Source organism: Clarias gariepinus, chromosome 24 (assembly GCF_024256425.1).
Source record: "Clarias gariepinus isolate MV-2021 ecotype Netherlands chromosome 24, CGAR_prim_01v2, whole genome shotgun sequence".
NCBI classification, from domain to species: Eukaryota; Metazoa; Chordata; class Actinopteri; order Siluriformes; family Clariidae; genus Clarias; species Clarias gariepinus.
In genome coordinates, this window is record NC_071123.1 from 5,307,789 (window position 1) to 5,331,058 (window position 23,270).

At 37.1% G+C, this 23,270-nt stretch overlaps 2 protein-coding genes across 8 annotated transcripts in view; one reads left to right on the top strand and one right to left on the bottom strand.

Annotated features, from left to right (window-relative positions):
* The window catches only part of srek1 (splicing regulatory glutamine/lysine-rich protein 1), a 206,026-nt gene that overhangs the window by 170,743 nt on the left and 12,013 nt on the right, over window positions 1-23,270 (bottom strand). For 6 of the 7 annotated variants that reach the window (XM_053485374.1, XM_053485373.1, XM_053485378.1 and 3 more), the window contains 3 exons: window positions 23,149-23,220; window positions 22,949-23,072; window positions 19,767-21,287 (listed from right to left, as the gene is read on the bottom strand). In XM_053485374.1, coding sequence (XP_053341349.1) covers window positions 21,129-21,287; window positions 22,949-23,072; window positions 23,149-23,220 — 355 coding nt within the window. In that variant the 3' untranslated portion in view covers window positions 19,767-21,128. Of the gene's footprint in view, window positions 1-19,766; window positions 21,288-22,948; window positions 23,073-23,148; window positions 23,221-23,270 lie in introns of those variants that run through there. The other variant, XR_008356265.1, reaches the window with a different exon arrangement.
* LOC128512208 (interleukin-31 receptor subunit alpha) lies at window positions 1,354-19,723 on the top strand. The gene is made up of 16 exons (XM_053485372.1): window positions 1,354-1,658; window positions 1,806-1,859; window positions 8,564-8,620; window positions 8,734-8,842; window positions 9,551-9,705; window positions 9,814-9,956; window positions 11,299-11,434; window positions 12,169-12,251; window positions 12,508-12,718; window positions 13,108-13,287; window positions 14,466-14,597; window positions 16,268-16,414; window positions 16,668-16,805; window positions 17,865-17,958; window positions 18,055-18,136; window positions 19,161-19,723. The coding sequence occupies exons 1-16, from the start codon at window positions 1,637-1,639 to the stop codon at window positions 19,665-19,667; spliced, it is 2,250 nt and encodes a 749-aa protein (XP_053341347.1). The 5' UTR covers window positions 1,354-1,636; the 3' UTR covers window positions 19,668-19,723.

The window sequence follows — 23,270 nt, forward strand, 5'->3', positions numbered from 1 at the left end:
GAAAAAAACACATCAGTCGGCTGATGAATGCATTGATAAGCAAGGTGGGGGAATTTTATGAGAAGTGGATCATTTACTGTTAGTGTTCCCCTTTTATCGTTTCTGTTTGCGAAGGAATCTTGTCTCACTAATTGCTGTTAAAATCAGCAAAGTTAGCCCTTAACGTAAAAATAATGGGCTTCTTTTTTAAAAATTTGTCCTTCTATATGTTATGTGACGTAGTAATCCTTTAAAACACACAATTGATGGATTTGAATAAGACGTTAATAAGCAATAAACTAGCATATTGTTGTTTAGTTCTCCAAAATATCTGTCAAATGTTGGTGTTGGTATTTTTTTTTCTAAATTTGGACCTCATGGGCTGATGTGTGAAAATGTTCCTTCCTGTGCGTGTAAGCATGCGTTTATATATGTGTGTTAGAGAAAGAGAAAGAGAGAGAGAGAGAGAATGTAAGCAACAGAACAGTGTGCAAAAACTGAAAAGGAATTGAGTTGATAACTGTAAAGTATCACAAATAAACATCGACTATTGTTCTTTACATATTCCGTATAAGCTGGTGAAGCTGTATATGGAATTTTTTTTCTTTTTTTAAAAAGCAGTAGTGAGTACTTGTTAAATCATTTAAATATTCAAACAGAACAGAATTTCCTGGAAAGAAAGACTATAATGTCTGGGCAGTCTGGACTGAAATGACTTAATGCAATGTTTTACTTGCTGATTGTGTAACCTGTACAGGATGTGAGGTAGGAATACGTGCCTGGCTCACGCAGGGCAAATACGTACCTGGCTAACCCACACACCACCGTCTATGATTAGTAGCATGTTTTTGAAATGTTTGCCACCCTGCGCAGAAATGTTTGTGCTACAAGGATTGCTGGGCATTGTGCGTAAAGTAACCTTGTCTGCAGGGTTCGATCCTGGGCTCGTTTGTAGTTTCACATGTTCTCAGGCTGGCGTTTTGTCCACAAGTTGTGTCACAGCTCACACTCAGTATTAACCAGTTAATGAATGAGTGAGGTGTTCTTTAGATGGGTACGCTCTCAAAGCATCTCAGAAACTTCTAGGAACACCATCAGATACAACCAACATTACAGAAAACTTTTCTTCTTTTTTTTTTCTTCTATTGCCAGATTGACTATCCAAAGAACTCTATAAGGATTTAAATTCGCCCTTTGTGCACGTGAATGAAGGACTATGTAGTAATATTTCCCTGCATTACCTCCCTCAAAGTCAAACCTAAAAATACCTAAAGACTCAATCAGTATGACTAACACGTTTGAGGAAGTGAAACTTCCGCTATACCCACTCGTCAGTCCTAAGGCGCTTTATAAACACCCTGAGTTCTTCCAAAGTTCGTTGGTTTCAGAGCACATACTGTAGTTGTGGCAGCTTTTCTTACAAGACCTAACCTGGCTTACTACGCATGGGTGGAGCACCTCACACCTGCTTAAACACAGAAGGAGAAGTAGGTAAAAAAAAAAAAAAAAGCACACTAGTGCGAACCAGGAGGCAGAAAGGTGTTCATCATGAGCTTGAAACTCCAAGAAAATTGGATGATTTTTGAAAAAAGAACAAGAAACCAAACCACGCTCTCTTCCTTCAGGACTTCTTTAAAGGGTTGTGTTTAGAGGAGAGATGGAAAGCTTCCTTTATTTTGGTGTGTTTTGTTTTTGTTCTTCATGTCCTCCAAAACAATAATTCCTGGATTACTAGAAATTTTAACTTCACCTTACATTAGTTTTAAATGATGCATGTTTATCTGTTTATCTGTTCACTGTTTCTTCATCTCTTCTTTTTTTTCCAGCATGGTTAGTGCGATTGATCTGGTCAACATGGATTATTTCTGATGCTTCAGCAGGTCAGTAAACAGGACATGGAGTTGACACTGTGGCCAATTTTACACCTTTTGGGTCTGTTTTGGAATCGCTATATTTCGGGTTTAAATAATAGTCTGTAGTCGCAATCTTGTTTTAAAGCAAATACATGGAATGAAATTGAATAGAATGTTCGCAAAACATTTCGCGATAAAGAAATCGGTTGTCCTTAACCCTGATGTATGACGTAGCTGCAACTTTATACTGACGTTATATTTTATACCTATATAAATTTTTTTATCAGTCATAAGAAATTGTATCAGGATAAAATATTAAAGTACAATTCTATTTATTATATTTGTTCAATTAAGATTTTACATATATTCTATATTCCTATATTTTCCTTAATTTGATGCGATTCAATAACTCTAGCTACAACATACTCAAAAATGACACCTTTTATGACATCATATGTAAGATTTGCATGTTCAATTATTCATGATCATTTTGCATATTTAATTAGAATATGATGGATTATATATTCAGTATTAATTAAAAATTTAGACACACCTTCCAATTCTGTGTGATTTATTTTACATCATTTAAGAACAACACTGCAGATTTTAAAACTATGAAATAACGCATATGGCATTAAGGTTGCATAATTGGTTGCAAACACAATTCAGGCACATATCGCATTAGTAAGTGGTCGGGTGAACCTGCTTTGTCTTAATTCGTACATGAGAAGCGGAAAATCTGGATCAAGATTAGGACGTGGCGGTTATAGTCAGTATACAGGTCTAAACTGTCTCCAATGCTGACAATAAAAATCTCAAATTTGGAATATGCAAATTCCATCGGCGTCAAATGAATAAAGTCGATGTCTAAAAGAACCACAGCGGTAAATCCATATTAGGGTAAAAAAAAAAAGGGAAAGTGTTGCTTTCGAGCGGTGTCACATAAAAACGTTCGCAAAAGAATATACTGTAAATCAATCCGATATTAGTGTGAGCAATAGGTGAAACAATATTCATATTTGATCGTACTGCTTTTCGTAAATTAATATTGTATGTGTTTAACAATGCAAGATAAAAACAAACAAAAACACCTCAGATCACCACAACCTTCCAACCCACAACAAAGAACAACAGCACAAACACTCCCCACCCCTGAGAAAAATAGAAAAATTACAACAACAAAAAATAATTTTATAAGGCGTGTTAAGTCTGACGATCTGAAAGCCACCATATATCCACAAAGAGGACAGAAAAAATGTAGTTATTACACACTTCAAAGCATAAAATAATCACTCTGTACTTATAAACATATAATAATTATATGTACTCTTAATTGAAGGGTGTTTAAAATGGTTTCCCTGCAGTGAAACATTACTGAAACCCTTAGATAGCCTGCCAGAGAAGGGGAAGCTTCACACTCCTGTTCCACTTTGCAGAATGAAACTGCTTTCAAAGGAATGAAACTGGAACATTTCAGAACCTCGTGTGGGTGCTCTGTGTGTGTGTGTGTGTGTGTGTGTGTGTGTGTGTGAGAGAGAGAGATTGAGAGAAAGAGATCAGAGAATGTATAAACGTCTAAAAAAAACCCCGAGGATTTTTTTGATGATGACGATGATGAAGAGTTTATTGATTTGGGATTACGTTTAGACACGTGTGATACATTCGAATTCAGGGGCCACTTTATCCTGGTCAGACTGCAAGTTGTAAAATTACAGATATTTAAAAATAAAATATTGAAATTTTTCTATTTCAATTTTTCATTATTTCATATGAAATCTGTTTGTGGCCTGGTTAGAACAGTGATAGTATCTTGCAGAAGTTCAGGGTTCAGGTTGCACAAGTCAGCACACTCACAATGAAAACTGAAGTAAATCTTGTGTGTCGAATCAAATATGCAGATGGGATGATCCATAACGAGAGCAACTGAAAGAAGGACAACAGTTACTGTTGTTTTATACAGCATGCCAGTGTATATTTAGTATAATATAATATAATATAATATAATATAATATAATATAATATAATATAATATAATATAATATAGGCGGGATACTGGTTTGCACTGTTTCCTTGTACCTCCAGGGTCTGGGATCGATTCCCACCTGACACCAGTGCATCTTCTCCTTTTGCTTGATGGGTTTCCTCCAGGTACTCCGGTTTCCTCCATAAGTCCAAAGACATGCAGATTAATCTAACTGGCCACAGAAATGACGAATATATCTTGAGGGTGGGATTATCTGTTTCCAATTGTGCCAGGGGGCACGTGGATAGACCGGGGAAAAAAAAAAAAGTAAATTCACATATTTTTTAAATTAATTTTTATATTAATTGTATGTTTTCCTGTAAATTTGTATATTCCAGCCTAAAATGTTTAATTTTTCATTTATTTTTATTTTTTACATTGGAAATTCTACCTTTAGTTTAGTTTGGTTTAGGTTTCTCATGACCAGGTATAATGTAATGTAATGAAGTGTAATGTAATATAATATAATATAATAATTGGTAACTTTAAAAAAATCGGAAAGAATCACATGATACATCGGCGCCGACATGCTTTCCAACAAGCAGAGAAGCACACACCCAACTGCACAGTCAATGTTGTGTCAATGACCTCTAGTTCATTCCAGGAAAAGGAGGTTTTTATGTTCTATAAAATGTGTCAAGTTCGTGACATTGTTACATTGGCAAAAAATAATAAGCCATAAGCATGTTTTATGGAAATCTGGGGAAACAAACAAACTAAAAAGATCAAATGAATCACAGGAAGTATAGTATTTCCACAAACGGAATGAGAAAGAAAGAGAAGCAATCGTAAAGTTCATGCAATCAAAAGAACAGTAATATAGAAGTATACTATAGTCAAGCAATATCACACGAATAGAAATGCTGTTATGTTAAATATTGCATGGCTGTGTTGCAATTGTACGTGTACTGAAGATTGTATAGCGGTGTTGATATTCAGCACAACAGCACGACCTGGAGAGTGATATTGCTACAATACAACAGTTCCACAAACACCATTTATTATCAAAAGTAAAGTTATTTTACTTCACCAACACATATCCTTGCGCAACCTGCGGAACGAACTAATCGCGACTGGCGAAGCTGGCAAAAGTAATGTTAAATTCTTACTGGAACTATCAGCTCCATTAGATTCCGGGGTTAAATCTCAAATGGTATTAAACGTAAAGCTAGTGTGTTGTGTAGAGTGTACTATCCCTTGTTCCATGCACCAAGTAGTTACCTGTTACCGTGCGATCTGATTGCACAGTCAGAGCGAACTGTTGTATAATGTGGTAATATACTACAAATTAGTAAAAAAAGTATTACTTAATCTTTAACATTTAAAATTTCGCAATGGCACAATTATTTAAAACGAGACAGGATACAACTCAGCAAGATCTTGCTCAAAGACCCAATCACGGCAGTTTGGCACGGTTGGGGTGTAAACTCCCTATCTTGTAATCTGGAGCTCAAAAGCTTAACCACTGAGCCACAATTTCCCTTAATAAGATTGCACTGATTCACAAGCTCTATCGTTGCATTAACTCACATTAGAAGGTGTACCAGATCAAAGTTTTTACATCAGATACAGTAGGATATGTGTACTAATGAATGATTCTAATTTTAGAGTGCACGTTTGAAAAAAAAAAAAAATGATATTTTGCTGTGAAATAAATAAATACTGTTAATTTACAGGTTTCGGTTCAGAGTCAGGGCACATGTAGAGGATGGGATGAATGAAGACGGTAGACTTTGATGGGATGCCGGTCTGTTGAAGAGACACCATGCACACATTCATTCACAAACTTCTTCATAGCGTGCCAATCCAGTGTAAAAAAAAAATCATGCATGTCAGTGGATTCTAGTGTGAGTGTCTGTAGGTGGCATGGTGGTTAGCACTGTCGCATTGCACGAATGGGTTCGATTCCTGTGTGCATGGAGTTTGTATGTTCTCCCTGTGGTTGGTGGGTTTCCTCCCACAGTCCAAAGCATGCAGGTGGCATTCCCAAGGTGCCGGTAGTGAGTGAATGAGCATATGAGTGTGTGTATGTGTTCGCTGGATTAGCACCCCATGCAGGCATGTAGCAATGCCCTAAGTCTCCTGGGATAGGCTCCAGGCCCCCCACAACCCTGTATACAGGATAAAGCATTAAAGACAAGTGATACATTGGATAAGTGAATGAATGTGGGGTCATTTGATGATCTGGTGTCCCATCTAGAGTTTATTCAACAATAAATAATCCACTGAACTGCTGGTCTACAGATATAAGGTTTTTTTAGCTGGTAATGCCAATATTTTATATGTTCTGAATTCTTTTCCCCATTGCGAAGCAAACCATTGATGCTCTTCTTGGGTTCCTAAAATCATTCCTGAACAACACAGTGTTGCACTGCAGATAATTCATCTAGAAGAAGCCATTGGCATTGAGGAACACTCTAATAATTCCCATGGCACACCCACCAAGACAGTTTGAACCAACTACGCCCACCAAAGAAGGTCTTTGAGAAGGAGGCTTCTGTAGAACACCAATGCACCCTTACAGTCACCTTGGCCTCTGTCCTTCGATGAAAATAGGAAGACACGCTTCTGTCGTAATCAGATGGAAACAAGAAGTTAAATGATAATGAGTCATGGCAACTTTCTGTTAGTAGCTACTTTTTTCACATTTCTCAGTCATCTTATCATCATTTCTTTCGTTCTAAGTCTTCCACATAAAATCGTCTTAAAAACTGACATGCAGTTATTTTGCGGGTGAAAGTTGATAAGCATCTTATTTGTGTTACGAACAGGAAAAAAAAAAATCAACCGAGGGAATTTCCTGACTGAAAAATCTCACACAACAACCGTTTGAGGCTTCCTAAGAAAAATCCAGGAAACAGGAAGTACATTAGTCAGCACCACCCTGGATCAGGTCATCCATGATTTCCTTCTTGCCTTGAAATCGTTTCGGTATAAATTCAGGTTTTTGCTTTCAAAACAACTCTTGGATGACCCAATCCAGGCGGCAATAGTGTTTTTATCCACCTGCTCATGTTGTCAAAGCAGAACAGCAGAAATGCCACGAATAATGTGGATCCACCAAAAGAACAGCAAGGAACATGTAGAACGTCAGAGGAAAAAGATTGATAACATTGAACGCGCAGAACATTGATTTTTTCCTTAAATGGACAGAAATCGCTTCTGCTTTCAACTGCCGCCTATTCCCTGGAAAACATTGGTCATCTTCATTCCTTATGGTGCTAAAACCAAAGCTAAAAGCTAACACAATGTCATTTTGACTCCCATTGTACATCTTCAAACATTCATCTTCCAACAAGAAGGACGTCCAGCCTAAATTGCCAAAGAGATTGTCTTTCTCAAGAGGAACTGCCCTGCCCAATTCAGATTTAAATCCAGTCAATGACGTCATCTCGTTCTCCTTTTCAGTGGCCATGCAAAGAGACTTTCTATGATTTTATAAAATAAGGTAAAGCGGTAAGGGTCCCTCCATTTGCCATGAGGAGATATCTGTCTATCCTGTAGCAGGTTCTTATGGGATTGGGTTACGAGCTCAACGCACAATTATATTTTTGCTGTATTTTTAATAAACATATACTGTAGGGATCGGGATTGTGCAGTGTAAAGTGACATATCCTTTTTTTTCAACATGAACTGAATTTCATTTCATTTTAAACAACTTCTCAAACATGACTGAGCAAAAAATAAAAAATAGGCCACATAAGCAAAGAAATAGCACATTATCGTAGATAGTGAATTATGGTTGTTTTTGGTTGTTTCTATGACCAAAATAATAATAATAATAATAATAATAATATGTTTATTTTGAGAGTTCTACATTTTTGCGACATCATTCCCATATTCCAGTAGTGGTAAAATTTAAACGTTATAAAAATAACTTTTATAATGTGTTGTTTTATGTAATTTAAAAAAACACTCAATTTGATAGCTTTGATATTATATAAGCATATATCTCAGAATAACTGATGGTCTAAAGGGACAATACTACAGAATCTACTGGATCTACTTTACAGATGTCAATGTGCAGCTTGTATAACAGTACAAATTTACTGCTAAAAATAAATAACATGCAGCCATTATTGTCAAAATAACTGGCAACGAAAAATGTGTACATGTGTGTCAAAACCGTCTCCAAAGTGTCAATATTTGGACACTTGTGAGCTTTTCACCAGAGCGGCACATGTTGTTGCTTCCACTCCTCCATAATGATATCATGGAACTGCTGGATTAAGCTTGACGACGTCCCACAGGTGCTCAATAGGGTTCAGGTCTGGAGACATACTTAGCTACATGAACATAATAAACAGGACATGTACAAAGATGTACAGCTGTTTTCACTTTTGACAATAATGGCGTTACAGTATGTTGAGTTATTATCAGAGGAAAGTAAATCTCTACTAAGCTGCACATTGATTACTTGGATATAAAATATATCCAAGTTTCATTTCTCTAGTATTGTTCTTTAAGAAGATGTTTACTGAAATTAGACGGGTGTCTTTTGTGAACGGGTGTACAGTATACTTTTTTTTTTGACTTGTGCTGCTTGGGTTTTATTAAAGAGAAAAAGCAAATGCTGTTTGGCTTCACTTTTATAGTTTCTAAATTAAAAAATGATGGTACGATTTTGTGGGATATATGAGCACAGTACATTTAAATTATTTATGTGTGTGTTTGTGTGTACTAATATCTTATTTTTCATATTTTTCAGCGATTTGCCCATGCAAAAACATGACCTGGTATGAAAAACATTGTAGCGTCTCAGAAGGTAATGTCATACAACTGTGTTCCAAACGAACCTTCACGATCAGCACTGTTGATGTGTATTAATGTGTTTTTCCAATTCGAAAGTGTTTATACTGTAACTGTGGATATTTTTAGACGAACAGAGTTTAAGCTGCTTTGGACTACGGGAAACAGAAACCATAATATATTACTACTGCACATGGAACCCTGGACAATATGACAGACAGAGTCTCTACGTAAAGCAGTAAGTTGTTACATTCACCTTTGCGTCTAGCAATTTTCCACAACAACCTCGTGTTGACGTCTGCGTTCACTCGGACTGTATGTGAAAGATTAAAATGAAGCCGTCAAATATAGGAAGAAAAAAAAATCTCACTTTGGTGTGATACAGCCCAAACTGAAGTGTTACTACCGTCAATTGGGTTATTCGTTTCCAAGAACCGCACCTCCCAACGTGACAGCTGACAATGACGTGTTGTACTTTTTACCCATTTCATGATGTTGATGTCTGCGTGATGTTATCCCCTCATGCCGGAACATTCATTCCCATGTCAGCTCTACTTAAAGTTCTTAAGACAAAAGATGCACCTCATTTTGGTGAGAAACTACAAAGCGCAAATGTTTTCAAGACTTTCCTGTGGGGTGAAAATGGAATAATGAGTCCTAATGGAATACTTATGTACCTAATTTCATACCATAACATGGAAGAGTGCTAGTATGACAATGAAGAATCCTTGAATCCTTAAATCCTGAGGTTCGGACCTCTGAGAGATCCTTGCAATGAAAAACTTTTTTTTCCAAAGAAATGTTTAATCCTGTTCGAAATTTTTTTATTTGGAGTGTCTTAATAGCAATTTTGTAGCTAGAACTACTCTGTTTTTAATCTATCGTACCTTTCCAGTGAATATTGAAAATGCTGTATTGGGATAAAAACGAATATTGTCTCTTACAGATCATCATGTCAATTTAAGTCAAACTTCACAAAACAACAAACAAAAGCATTTCGATTACGATCGAATTGGAATATGACAGCGTGCGCCGTCGCGGAGAGTGACAATCCAAAGGCCTGCGCCTTCTCAAAATTCAGCAGCCATCCATCGAATATAAGTATGCTCATCCAATTGAAATCCAGTTACAAGCTATACAATACTACTTTTATTAAATGATTATTATTATTTTTTTTTAACGCTTATGGTAATGTTTGTTATATTTCAGTACGGTGTGGTCCACCTGTTAATGTGACTTTCAAGAGACGTTATGGTCGTTTGAATGTTACGGCCGAATGGAAAGACAGCAGTGAACCAGTGAAACGGTATCTTTTGAGGTACAGGAAACACAATGCCGATGTATGGACAGAGGTAAAGATAAAGATCGATCTTCTGCTTATGAAAAACAAACAGCTTTTCAATATTGGAAGGACCAAAAGAAGTTTGGGGGATTTTTTTTTTTTTTAATAGGTCGCTCCATGCTCCATTTCTCTGATGCTGGTGCTTGTTGCTCTGTTGTTCTTCCCCAAAGATGGAAGCGTGCAATTATGTAGAATTACACAGTCTCTTCACTAGAACTAACAGACCAAAACCTGTTCCAGCATGCCCATGAGCTTACCTCAAATAAGACTTGGTTTCCCATGGTTTCTATCCTCGCTCTTGCTTGTACTCTACTTTGGTCTTGAGCAAAATAAAATTGACTCTAGATTTTTTTGGACTGTTTTTGTGTTCATTCATCCACCAAAGCATTAGTGAGATCATTAGCTGACTGAGGAGACTCAAGATCTTCTACTCCAACTCTGGCAACCCAGATAGGAGATCCGGATCCATCTTTGATCCACTTTGCCGTCGACAGATCCGCATCAAATCCGCATCACATCCGCATCAGAGTCTCCTTGATGTGTTCTATTACTCATCTTACGCCCCCGCAAATCATTTTTCCGCAAATATCTTCAATGTACAGATACCCCGATTACAGTTTTAATATTTGTAACAGGAAATTAGTGCACTGGAACTGTAGTGTAAATACTGTATAAGTAATATGTTTACCGATAGACTACGTTTAACAGTGGTTTTAAGCCATATTAAACACGAACCAGAAATTACTATATATGCTAGTCATTTCGTAACCTTAGTTGACTGAACTTCATCTTTAATTCCAGGGAGGTTTTTCTTTTTATGATACTTAATGACTAAGAGCATGAGAAAGTTAAGGTATTACTCATAAGTAGATGAAAGGCAAATATAGTGTTGGTTTCAGTTAAATTATTACAGTAAGCTAGCTTTCTGAGATATGACCATTAGCTTAAACAAGCGTAGAGTTTAACAGGAATGCAATAGCAAAGGAAATGATTCTAGAACTAGCACTGCGTAGCATCTACAAGATTGCAAATTTCATTTCAACATCTTTTTTTTTTGTTCTGCAATTAAATATGATGTATCCGAGACAGAACCGTGGCAGGTCCTAGCATGAACTGTTAGATAAGTTAGCAAGGTCTGCGTTAGTGCTTAAGTAGTACGGTAGCTAGCAAAAATTAATATGGATGTATAATATTTATATAATCGCTATATACAGTATATAGTCTCAACCAATTATTCGTCATGTTGCCAGATTCATGACTGATCTCTTTTAGTTAGCTACAGTATATGAACGGTTTTGTAAAGAGTGGATTCACTTGAGGTTTTCAATGAGCTGTTATTTCTCATGTTGTAGGTAGAATCCCGGAACAAGACAAACTGCACGGTGGGAAATGTCGTCTCCTATCAAGCATATCAAATACAAATTCGGTGTAATGTCACTTCTGACTGTCCTCAATGCCCCTGGAGCAAAATCATCACAGTCCCACCAGGTTAAATCATTATTCAAGACATTCATAATATGATAGAACCGAAAGGCTCATACTTCTGATCATGTATATAATTATTATTATTAATAGAAATATTATATCAAAATGTTGATGGTAAATAATCCTGAATAAATCCCTATAATTGCATTATGACCTGGTAGGAAGGTATTCGTTCATACTTCAAGCCAATATAGATATGGCTTAAATATGAAAGATTTGCATACATCTTACATAAAAGATTCCTTAAAGACTTGACTCATTCTAGATGTTAATTAGTAAAAAAAAAACTCTTACCCACAAAGTAACACAGTGAATGGAAAGAGTCTGCGGTGTCAGATTTCATGTCAGTGCAGTCACTTTCCCTGCAGGGCAAAATGCACAGAACACACGATTCTTTATACTTTTCTGGTTCTTTGTAAAATGACAAGATGCATTTTTTTTTATCTTACCTTCAAAAAGACAAGAAACGAGTAAGAACAATGGTGAGGAAACGACTATAAAGGCAAAGCATCAATAAGAACCAGAAAAAAAAAAAGAAATGAAAAGTATGACATGCTGCACTTTAACACTGTTGTGTTTTATATATATATATATATATATATATATATATATATATGTTTTTTATTTTTTTTTTTAAACCATGTTAAGAGACGGTACTTGTTACAAGGCCTTCACTGAATCTGGTCTGATTGCCTGTTCACAGCCAGATGTTAACCATCATCTATTTTTTTCATCAGAGCTGGTAGAAGCACCCATCATAAAAGAACCCCGGTACGAGCCGATCCAACCTGGACAGAGAAAAATAACCGTGCAGTGGGAGGTATAGGCACATCTCGTTTTTCTTCACTTTCCTTTCTAATGCAAAAGGTCACAGTATTTCTTCAGCTCTGGGAAATGCATCACTACTAGTGTAACGTTGATTTGATCAGAAAATGTTTAGGAATATAATTCGTTTTTTTTTTCATTATTATTCAGATATGCTATGTTATTACATTTAGTAAATTCAACCACTTCCAAAAGTCCATGAATCGCTTATGGCTCTGTTTTTTTCCCCCCCATCATTTTTCGACATTCAGTATGTGAACAGTCAGGCGGTGGAAGAATACACTGTGACCGTTCAGAAGGTGTCTGGAGAATCTGCTGAAGAAGACACTTATTTCCTCAAAGCACAAACGGTCACTTTGTTCCTGTGCTATTCCGCCTACAATCTCAGCATCAGGGCCTTAAATAAAGCCGGACTTTCGCCCAGTGCGGACCTGATCATAGACGCCATGGAGGAGCAGAGTGGTAGGCCGTCTCATGTATTCATATACATATACTGCCATAATTCAATTTAAATTTAAAAAAAGAAATGAGAACAAATTTTTTTTTTTAAGATTGCCTGTTTATGTAACAACCTCAGCAGCAACCTCATTTCCCCTCCCATCTTTTCCAACCACTTATTTAGCGTCACCAGTATACTAATCATCACCCTGATTATCTGTCAGAATAATCAGCACCTGTTTCTCACTGCTTGATTTCTATCAAACTTATCAGGTACAGGAAGTTGACTGAAAATGAGAGATTTGCCAAAAATTAAAGGCAAAGTAGTCTTTCAGGCAGCCTGCAGAACTATTCCTCAATATCATATCTATACCCAAGTAACTAACCTACCAACATTTGTTTTGTTGTACCAGATTTGGACAAAGCATTTAAAGTTACTCTGATGACTAACAACAGCTTCAGGCTTTCATGGAATACAACACTATCCAAGAAATATCCTTGCTATTCTGTAGAGTGGTGGGCGAGCAACGAGAAAATATCCTACAGATCCTTCTTCGAGAAGAAAGCCTTCCATATTATCCAAACTCAGACAGGTACTTCATCTTCTAAAACACTGAACAAATATGAAATTGAATGTAAGAATACATTAACATTCCTACACAATGTGATATACACTGCCTCGGCAAAGCAAAGACACCGTTTCAGGAGGGTTAAATTAAAAGCATTAAAACTGGTTAGGGGAAGAAAAAAAAAACATGAATGACCATGAATGTAGATCACGTAAATGCGTGATGAAGTTGTAAAAAAAAAAAAAAAAAAAAAAAAGGACAGTGAAGATCAGAGCTGTGCTGAATAGTGACGCACAGGATTGGGACTAAACAACTGTGTGGCCATTAAAACCCACTTGTTAATGAGACATTTAAAAAAAAAAAAAAGCTTTGGTGCACTAGAGAGCATAAAGATTGGACTTCATCCAATTTTTGGTCTGATGAGTCCAGATTGACCCCTATTCCAGGACGATGGGCGTGTCAGGATAAGGTGGGAATCATATGAATTGATGCACACATCATGCATAGCGTCCACTGTACGAGCCGCTGGAGACAGTCTTATGATTTGGGGTTGCTTCAGTTACTCAGGTCTAGCAATGTTATGTGGCAGTAAAATGAAGTCAGCTGACGACCTGAATGTACTGAATGACCAGAGTATCATCGCATCTAGGGGGGGTTTTCTACCTGGGTGACACAGGCATATTCCGGGATTCAAATTGTGAAAGAGAAGCATGAGGAACGCTTTGTCACACATGAACTGGCCACAACATTGCACACACATAGGTGTCAAGGCGGTTAACGAAACATTAGAATGTGTGCCTCTCTTTTTTTCTTTTGTCTTTCTAAAAAACAATTATATGAAACAATAGTTGTCTATTTAGATGGTTGTAATGCATCTTAAGAAGTGTCCTTGACTCATTATTTAAAGACAGTTTTTCCATGTAATTGATTATAAAACAGTGCTAATAAATAATACGGAACAAAATCTCATGAACGCATTATAATCTGGTTATAATGTCCTCACCTTTTATTATAGATAGAAAAATTATGATGGAATTTGCGACAGTAAATAATCTTGAACGATGTGCTTTAGAACCCTATAGGAAGATGTTCTTTTATACTTCAAGCTAATATAGATATGGCTTAAAAATAAAATGACTACATATGTCTCATATCATGCGAGTTACATCTATTCTAAGCATTTCCTTTTGCTTTATGTGCAGTTGCATTTCAGTCCTATAAGAGATACCACTTCTTCCTGCATGCCAGGCACGAGAAGGAAACCTGCAACCTAAAGAAAGTAAATAACAGCGATCAGACGTATGGGAGAGCTCAGGTCTACCTCACTGAAGGAAGTGAGTTTGGTTTCACACCATAAATATAGTAAACACCATAGCTCGGCTGCACATATAGAAAAAAGAAAACACACACATACAGTGGGGGAAAATATTTATTGTATTACCCCTGAAGATTGTGTAAGTTTGCCCATTTACCAACAAATAAAGGCTCTGTAAATTTTTATCACAAGTTTATTTTAAAGTATGGAGACAGAACAGCAGTCTAAAATCCAGATAAAACACATTATACTGTATAAATCTTATGAAGTTGATTTTCAGATAATAAAAGAAGTATTTGAACCATAACAATAATTCTGGCTCCCACAGACCGGTTATGTGCTCATACACAATGTAGTACACAGATTAATTTAAGAAGGTGCTCCGAACAACAACTCATTACGTGCATAAAAGCCACCCGTCCACAAAATCTCTATCCTCCATTCAAACCTCATTACCATGGGCAAGGCTAAAGATCTGTCAAAGGGCGTCAATGACATGACATGTAGACCTGCACAAGGCTGGAATGGGCTACAAGACCATCAGCAAGAAGCTTGGTGAAAAGGAGACAACTGCTGGAGCGATTGTTTACAAATGGAAGAAATACAAAATAACCATCGATTGCCCTCATTCTGGAGCTCTTATGGGGTAAGGATAGTCATGAACTGCACGGGAGGAGCTTGTGAATGATCTCAAGACAGTTGGGACTACAGTCACCAAACAAACCATTGGTAACGCAGTTACGCCACCATAGATTAAAATCCTGCAGTGCCGGCAAGGTCCCCCTCCTCAAGGAGGCACATATACAGGCCTGTCTGAAGTTTGCCAATAAACAAAGAAGGATTAAAAATAAGTGCTAGATGAGACCAAAATTGAGATCTTTGGCATCAACTTGACTCGCTGGATTTGGAGGAAGAAAAATACTGACCCCAAAAACAGCATCCCTACAGTCAACGCAGGTGGAAACATCATGCTTTGGGGTTGTTTCTCTGCTAAACGTATTGAGAGGCCAAAGGACAGGGCCATGTACAGTAAAACCTCGGATTACGAGTAATGCGGTTTGCGAGTGTTCCGCAAGACGAGCAAAGATTGTTAATACATTTTGACTTGGAAAACAAGCATTGTCTTGCCGCTTCCGCAACGAATTATGCTCGTAATCCAAGGTTCCACTGTATTATAAAATCTCAGCCAGATCCCTCAACCAGAACACTGAGGATGGGTTGTGGGTGGGTCTTCCAGCATGACAATGACCAGAAACATACCGCCATGCTAACAAAGGAGTGGCTTATCCTATAGAATCCTATAATCCTACAGAAAATGTATGGAGGGAGATGAAAATTCGTGTTGCCAAGAGACCTTAAGGATTTAGAGAAGATCTGTAAAAAAGAGTGGACCAGAATCCTTCCTGATATGTGTGTGCAAATCCGGTAACCAACTACAAGAAACTTGCCAACTAGGGGTCTCTAAGTCATGTTTTACTTGGGGATCAAATACTTACTTTACTCATTAAAGTGCAGCTCAATTTACGACCTTTGTATCATGTGTTTTCTCTGGACTTTTGAGTTTATATTGTGTCGATCCTTTACAATAAAACCAGGATAAAAAGTGGGCAAACTGTACATTTAACATAACTACTTTATTAATTGTCACTCATAACCTTATAAAAAGACCTTTATATTGTCCCCTATCAGCGCCTCTAACTGCTCCTGGGAACGTGAGCTGCTCTGATGTTACTAAGAGCTCCTTTGTGATTACATGGCACCCGGTACCTGAGGAGGAACTACGTGGCTTTCTGCAAGGTTACATAATTCGCTACACACAAGACAATAACAAAGAAAGTGAGTTATTTTTGTAAAAGGTACACCACCACCACCACCACCACAACTATTCTGGTTAGAAACATGTAACCATTTTCTTATAAACACCAACAGCAGTATAGGAAGTCTCTAGTGTCGCTGCTGATAGTTTTCCTATAACACACCAAACATTTATTTCTTATGAATGCTATGAAGGCCAAATGTTAAGTACTCTTGAAATCAAACATGCACAATCATATTTAGCTGCATTTTGCATATATGGATGTGTTGCCAGATATCACAGTGGACCCTAGCGTGAACAGCTATAAGTTGATGAACCTACGAAGTGGAAGCATGTACTGCGTGGAGGTGTCCGCTTACACGGCTGCAGGGGAGGGCAAGCAGAGCGAATTGAAGTGCTGTGAGTCATTGGGTAAGTTTTCTCTTGCTAACATGATGATGCAGGTGTATGGTTTATAACAGTGGCTAATTTCTGTGTGATCGCAATTGTTATTTATGCAACACCACACGAAGTTGATGATGGGCCGTATCAACCATTCCAATAGGTCTGTGTTAGTCTTTCCATGGGGCTAATCTTATCATTCCATTGAGCCAATGTTAGAATTGTACTTGAACAATCTTAACTATTCCATTGGGCCAATGTTAGCCTTTCCATCAAGCCAATTATAGCCATAGCCATTGGACTAGTGTTTGGTCCCATCATTATTAGTTCATTATTATTTTGTCCGCTACAGTAACACTTTATTTATATTGGCCCAAAATTTGCATAACTCATCGTCTATACCGCTTAATCCTGTATTCAGGGTTGCGGGGCCTGGAGCATATCCCAGAAGACTTATACCCCTATCTCACCTACGCGGTTTCGCGCGGTGGCTATAAGTAGGGTTTATCATGATTCTCTGCGAGTTTTTGCTGTTGTGCTTACATTTCCATCTTTCCGCGCAAAAAATTCAACATTTCAATTTTTTTGCCGGTCCTCGCGGAAGCTTGCAGGTCTTACAGAACTTCGCGCAATGCCAGCGGATTGTGAGAGGAAATCGGAGTGTCCCGGAGGAAACCCGCCAAGCAAACCCAGACCCTGGAGGTGCAAGGCGACAATGCTAACCACCACGCCACCTCTGATATTTAAATATCATAAAAAATTCAACCAACATTGTATAAAAATGACCCAGAATAGCCACCAAACGTAAATGTAAAACCAACAATAGTTTGCTTCATATACAATACCCCGACCTACTTCTAAATGGTGGTGTATTTACGCTATACCATGATAACATTCGCTTAAATACTTTAGAAATGGAGCTTCTGCCCGTTTTTTTTTATGTTAAATACCTTCAACATATTAGTGACCCATAATAGCCAGTGAGGATTAGCGTGTTTCCGTAGGCTTCCTGTGCAGTACGTTTGCAGGTTTCACAAGTTTATTATTCGGTAATGGATCTAAAATCTAACCGAATATCTGCTCCCTTAGACTCCATGGCTATTGCTGGAATGTTCGCAGGAGTAATTGCAGGTATAATTGCTCTGCTGCTTGCCACTCATCTGTGCTTCAGGATTTTGAAAAGGTAAAGCCCCAGTTTAAACGTTCTAGCGCCTTAATTATAATAATTCGACTGCAAAAAGACGTGAAAATTTTGACATAAAAAACACATTCCATCCAGATCGAAGAAACTGCTATGGCCGAGTATACCCAACCCCTGCAACAGTAACGCTGTGCAGAAAATTGAAGGCTGCCAGGAAATGGTGAGTGTTAAGGCTCTGAATATTAGCTCTATTGGAATGCTAAAGTTGGATTTGTTCATTCTTGGATGTAAAGACATTTTGTCCTTGAACGATCGTTTGTGTTTTTACTTCCAAGCCAAATTTCTCCCACATAAGATTAGTTATAACTTTGACGTAATGAAGTCTCAGAATTTTTAAGGGAATCTCAACTGTTTTTTATGATAAATAAGGAATAAATCATCTGAGGCATAATGGTATACATGATGATTTACAGTTACCTTTACATACATGCATAACTGAAGCAAGTTCCTGTTCTTACTCACAAAGTAACAGCTATGAATTATTTCCTCCCCATTCTTGTATTTTCTTGGTTGAAGACACTGATGGAAACTTGTTGGGCGGGCATTGGAGACTCCTTTAACCAATGTTAAATAGAAAGACAAGTTAAAGTCGCGAACACCATCGTTAACAGCACGTCATGCAGTGAAATTCTTATTATGACTTAAAAGTAATAATAATAAAAAAAATTTAAATCTCTTTAAAACGTAACCAAAAATTAACAAAGTTTATTTATACAAGAAATGTAAGTTTTACACAAATATATGAATATAGTGAATGATATTTAAAAAACAGAATTTATTTTACAATAAAAAATAAAGCTATATACAAAAAAGAATTAAAACAAAGTTTTTTCAAAAGTTTCACAATATCAATGTTTCATTAATAAATAACACTTAAAATTCAATTGCTTTATTAGTATTAGATTATATTATATAAATTGTCCACCTTACTGATACAAGCTTGTGATTTAAAATCGAGCCATCACTATAGTCAGAGCCGCAGAAAATGAATCATCTGACTAATTCTAATGTAACATGTTTCCTAGAAATTGGTTCGGTCAATACAGTTCAAGTACCTTATTAGAAAGAGTTCTGAAAGTAAAGGAACAAACTGTCAGCATCAAAAAAAAAAAAAAGGGATGACATTCAACATCTATTATTTAAGTATCAGTAATACAATATTTTTGCTCTTTATTCATTTACAGGAGGTGATGGAGCTCCTGCACTGGCCTAATCGTGAGGAGACGGAGGCACACGTGTCCGTGCTGGAAGCCAAAAAGGAGGAACGTTCTGCCTGCAATGTCTCTCAGGACTGTACGAAAGTCACCTTTACACCCAGTTCTTTTCCTGCTTTAAAAAATGACGAGCCTCCTTCATCTCCTACAACTTCAAGCGGAAGAGACTCCACACCTGATGAGGCTTTTCCCATAGACAGTGTTCACGAAAGCTCTAGAGAAGAATCGCCTGCAGGAGCTAATGATATAAATGACTCTCCTAGAGTATTAGAGGCACAGTCTGTCTCGACAAGTGAGGCAAACCCACCATGTGCCTTTATGAGCGATTACACCACTATGGAGCTTTTCCGGCAGATCAGCCCGATTGTGCCTCTGGCTCTGCCTGGCTCAGGAATAGCGTCATCAGATCCGAGTCAGGAGTATCTTCGACATTCGTGCTCTCCATCCGAAAACACGACTGGAACTCCTGACTCTTGATCAAATGAATCTCTCAGACTTCACTGTAAACCCATGTCCTTATCTGTAAATATGTGTCCATATAGTATGCATTGTGTGAAATCATTATTTAGTCACATCTTTCATACATATCAGGGAATATTTATTTATTTTAAATGATTTCTCGTTACCAAAAATAGGTCCAATATATCCACGGAATCACACAAAATAATATGGGTCAAGAATCATCTCTCTTTTGGGGTGCCTTTTTTTTTTTTTTACATATTAGTTCCAATAGTTATACAGTGGAGTGAAAAAGTTTGCACCGCCTATATTTTTCTGCTGTTCAAAAAAACAACTTTGTTTTACAGTTTCACGATAGTTTACAGCTCTAGGAAGGTCAATATGAAACATGGGCACATCCTGAAATCAAACTTCCAGTGACTTCAAAATGATTAGATAATACAGAGAACACAGTTATCACATATGTAGAAAGAAACGCAAATTTTGATCACTACATACTGTACACTGCAAACCTTCAAATGACAATTACTGAAATGAACACTTTTTGTTTGTCTTACCATCATGTTGTCCTAAGGGTGTGCAAACATGTGCACTCAACTACAATCACACACACAAGCATGATTAATCTACATCTCAGACCAAACATAACTTTAAAAAAAATAATTTTCCCATACTTGAATGTGACAATGCGCAACTCAAATTAGTTTACATAACCGTACAGGCAGATATCACTATTAGTTACTTCAAATTTGAAGACACGACAGTAAGAGGAAAAAGAAAAAAGAATGAAAAACCTGCTGAAAAACTGAAAATTCTGATGGATGGATTAATAACACTGCACAGTAAAACTACTGTATATCTCCATATCACTATTTACTGGTTTATGCAAAATACCGTGAAAAAACATACATCTAAAAAGCACTGACTATCAGCCTTGTTAAAGAGTGAGATAAATGCACAAGCTATATTTATGTTTCATAACTATACTTAACATGTGCAACTTTTTTCCCCCAGGCACTTTTTACATACCAAGTGTATTTTCCCCCTTATATTTTCTTTACACATGTAATTACTAAGGTTATGCTCATAATATATGAGGGTATTCACATAACTACATGAATGAGTGGAGGTGGGGGCAACCAAAAAAAAAAAAAAAAAAAAAAAAAAAGAGATCCCCTGGATTCTAGTGAAAACATTAGATAGTGTAAAGGGTAGTGAGACAGGTCCATGAGGTGCCTCTTTTTCTGTAGCTAAAAATAAATGACGAACGGAAATAATTCCTGAACTTTATACACAAGCATACAGTATATTTCAATATAGCACTCGTATATAATGAGCACAAAAAAAAACTTCTTAGGATCCAACAACATGATTTTGAGAGAGAGAGAGAGAGAGAGAGAGAGAGAGAGAAACACTGTACAAAAAGAAATAAAACATTTCAAGTATGTGAACCCCAGGGAAGTGTGAGCTGTCCATAGTTTAGTCAGCTGTGGAGAACTCCTCTGTGTCATCTGCGTGTGTGTTGCTGTATCTGCCGTTGTGTATGGCGTGAGGAGAGAAGTCTTCGCTTACACCCGAGCCCATGTCCTCACCATCGCTCTCGTAGTCCTGTTCCTTCTGACTGTACCTGCTCTCCGTCTAAGAAAGAAAATCCAACATGCTGGTCTGTTAATTTCTTTTTGAGTATGAGGCAGTATGTGAAGAATAAAACCATTTGTTATACGGAAAATAATCCGCGGTGAATAAGTCAGTAAAGTGGATTTACTGTTACCACCATAAAATACAGCATGTCTGTTATTTCTACAGCTGAAATACCACCGACACCATGCATTCTGGTTGAAGATTGTAATGTTTAACCTGCCTGCAGCTTTAAATTTAAAATTTAAAATCCTTTTGTAGAAATGCATTTTTCAGCCAATCAGAACACAGGACAAAGCACCAGTAAAACGGTGCATAGATGAAGTTGATTCAGAGCACAGGATATACAAATTATGACTTCTTATATTTCTTCTTGCCTAAAATGAATTCGTACCAGAAAAGAAATCTTAACTGTACACGTTCAAGCATTTTTAAGTACTAAAAATCGAAAAAGTAATTATTTTCCCCCACTCATATTTTGTTCTCCGTGCGATTCATCCACTATAGAGGTAAGTCTTATAAGGAAAAAAGTGAACATGCAACAATTTTCCAACATTGTACAGGGAAAGGGTGATCTTATTAGAAAATCGAAAAAGATTGTGCACATTTGTGCTCCTGAATAAAGGTTCTGTGAAGGTTCTGGTCAAATTGCCATGAACGACGAGTAGTGGATAGTAGAAAAGTTTGACGATGACGGACACAAAAATGACCAAGAAGTAAATTTTGAATGATGCCTTTTATAATAATAATAATAATAATAATAAATGATTGATGGCATGTCATTCACATTTACGTTAAAATCAAAAGAAAAGAATCTCTCACATCCAAATTATTATTATTTTTTTTTTACTTAAATCTGATATTTTGCTGACCTTTAATTGTGGTAGATCTGACCTTTCAGCTTTAGTAAAAAAAAGGAGATAACTTTCCTCTCTATTCATCATAAACATTTCTCCCATGTCACAGGGATTCACCAGCCTACACCAAATGTCTTTCCAGGAATTTTAACGGAAAAGCATCTCTGATAATAAACCTTACAAGAATTTTCTCGCACGTCTGGCAAGAATGAAATATAAAACGACATATCTAAAAGCCCACAAAGTACTAGGAAAAAATTTTCTGGCCCCATTTCCAAAGATAAAATCGTGTTTTGAAGTAGATTATCAAAGCAATCTGTTTCTTCCACTCGCAGTTCCATAGAAGTAGGCCATTATAGTGAAACTGATTGCAATCGACCACATGCAAGTGAAGACCACGAGCGTGCAGGTAAACGTTATTTTTGATACCTATCTGTAGTAATAATCTTATTTTTGCCTTCTATTTAGGGCACCAAAGTTTCAGATACAGCTGCATCATCCTGCTTTTACGGCTTATCTCACACAATGTACGTCACTTAGCCGCCGACGGTACACTTTTTTGAACATTTTGTGCTACGGTACTGAACGTTTTTTGTGCTATAGACTGCTTTAAATCACTTTTAACAAATGCAAAATGTATTTCTTATAAATGGGTTCAAGTTTTTTAGTTCGCTTGATCACAAGTACACTGAAAAAAGAAAAAGTGACTTTTGGTGGTGGCCTTGCTCATATCGTTTACTCTAAATACGCGCATGTGAAATAAATCGGACGGGTTAGTGTTGGCTTAGCGTGTATCCGACTCACTTGTTTGGACTTTGCTTTACTCTCCCGCCTGTCCGAGTCTCTGCTCCTCCTCCTGGATGATGATCTCTCTCTCCATTCCTTACTGCTGCCCCGGCCATGTTCTCTCCACCGGTCCTTCTTTCCTCTGAGAAAAGAAAGAAAAATATGAAACCTCTTGACGTTCCGCTACAACAACAAATCAACTGACACGCTCTACTGACTTCTTTGGTGACGGAGACCTTGCTTTCTTTCTTACAGATCTAGAGCGTGATTTGCTCCTCTTTCTTTGTCCCCTGCAAAAAAATAAATAAAATCACAAAGTGACTTCTACTGTAAATACTTA

Bases quoted from the DNA above. Each gene is read 5' to 3' on its own strand.
- LOC128512208 (XM_053485372.1), top strand. From the start codon at position 1,637: ATGGAAAGCTTCCTTTATTTTG. The intron at 1,659-1,805 runs GTGTGTTTTGTT...TTTTTTTTCCAG, and splicing joins GGAAAGCTTCCTTTATTTTG to CATGGTTAGTGCGATTGATC. The intron at 8,621-8,733 runs GTAATGTCATAC...GGATATTTTTAG, and splicing joins ACATTGTAGCGTCTCAGAAG to ACGAACAGAGTTTAAGCTGC.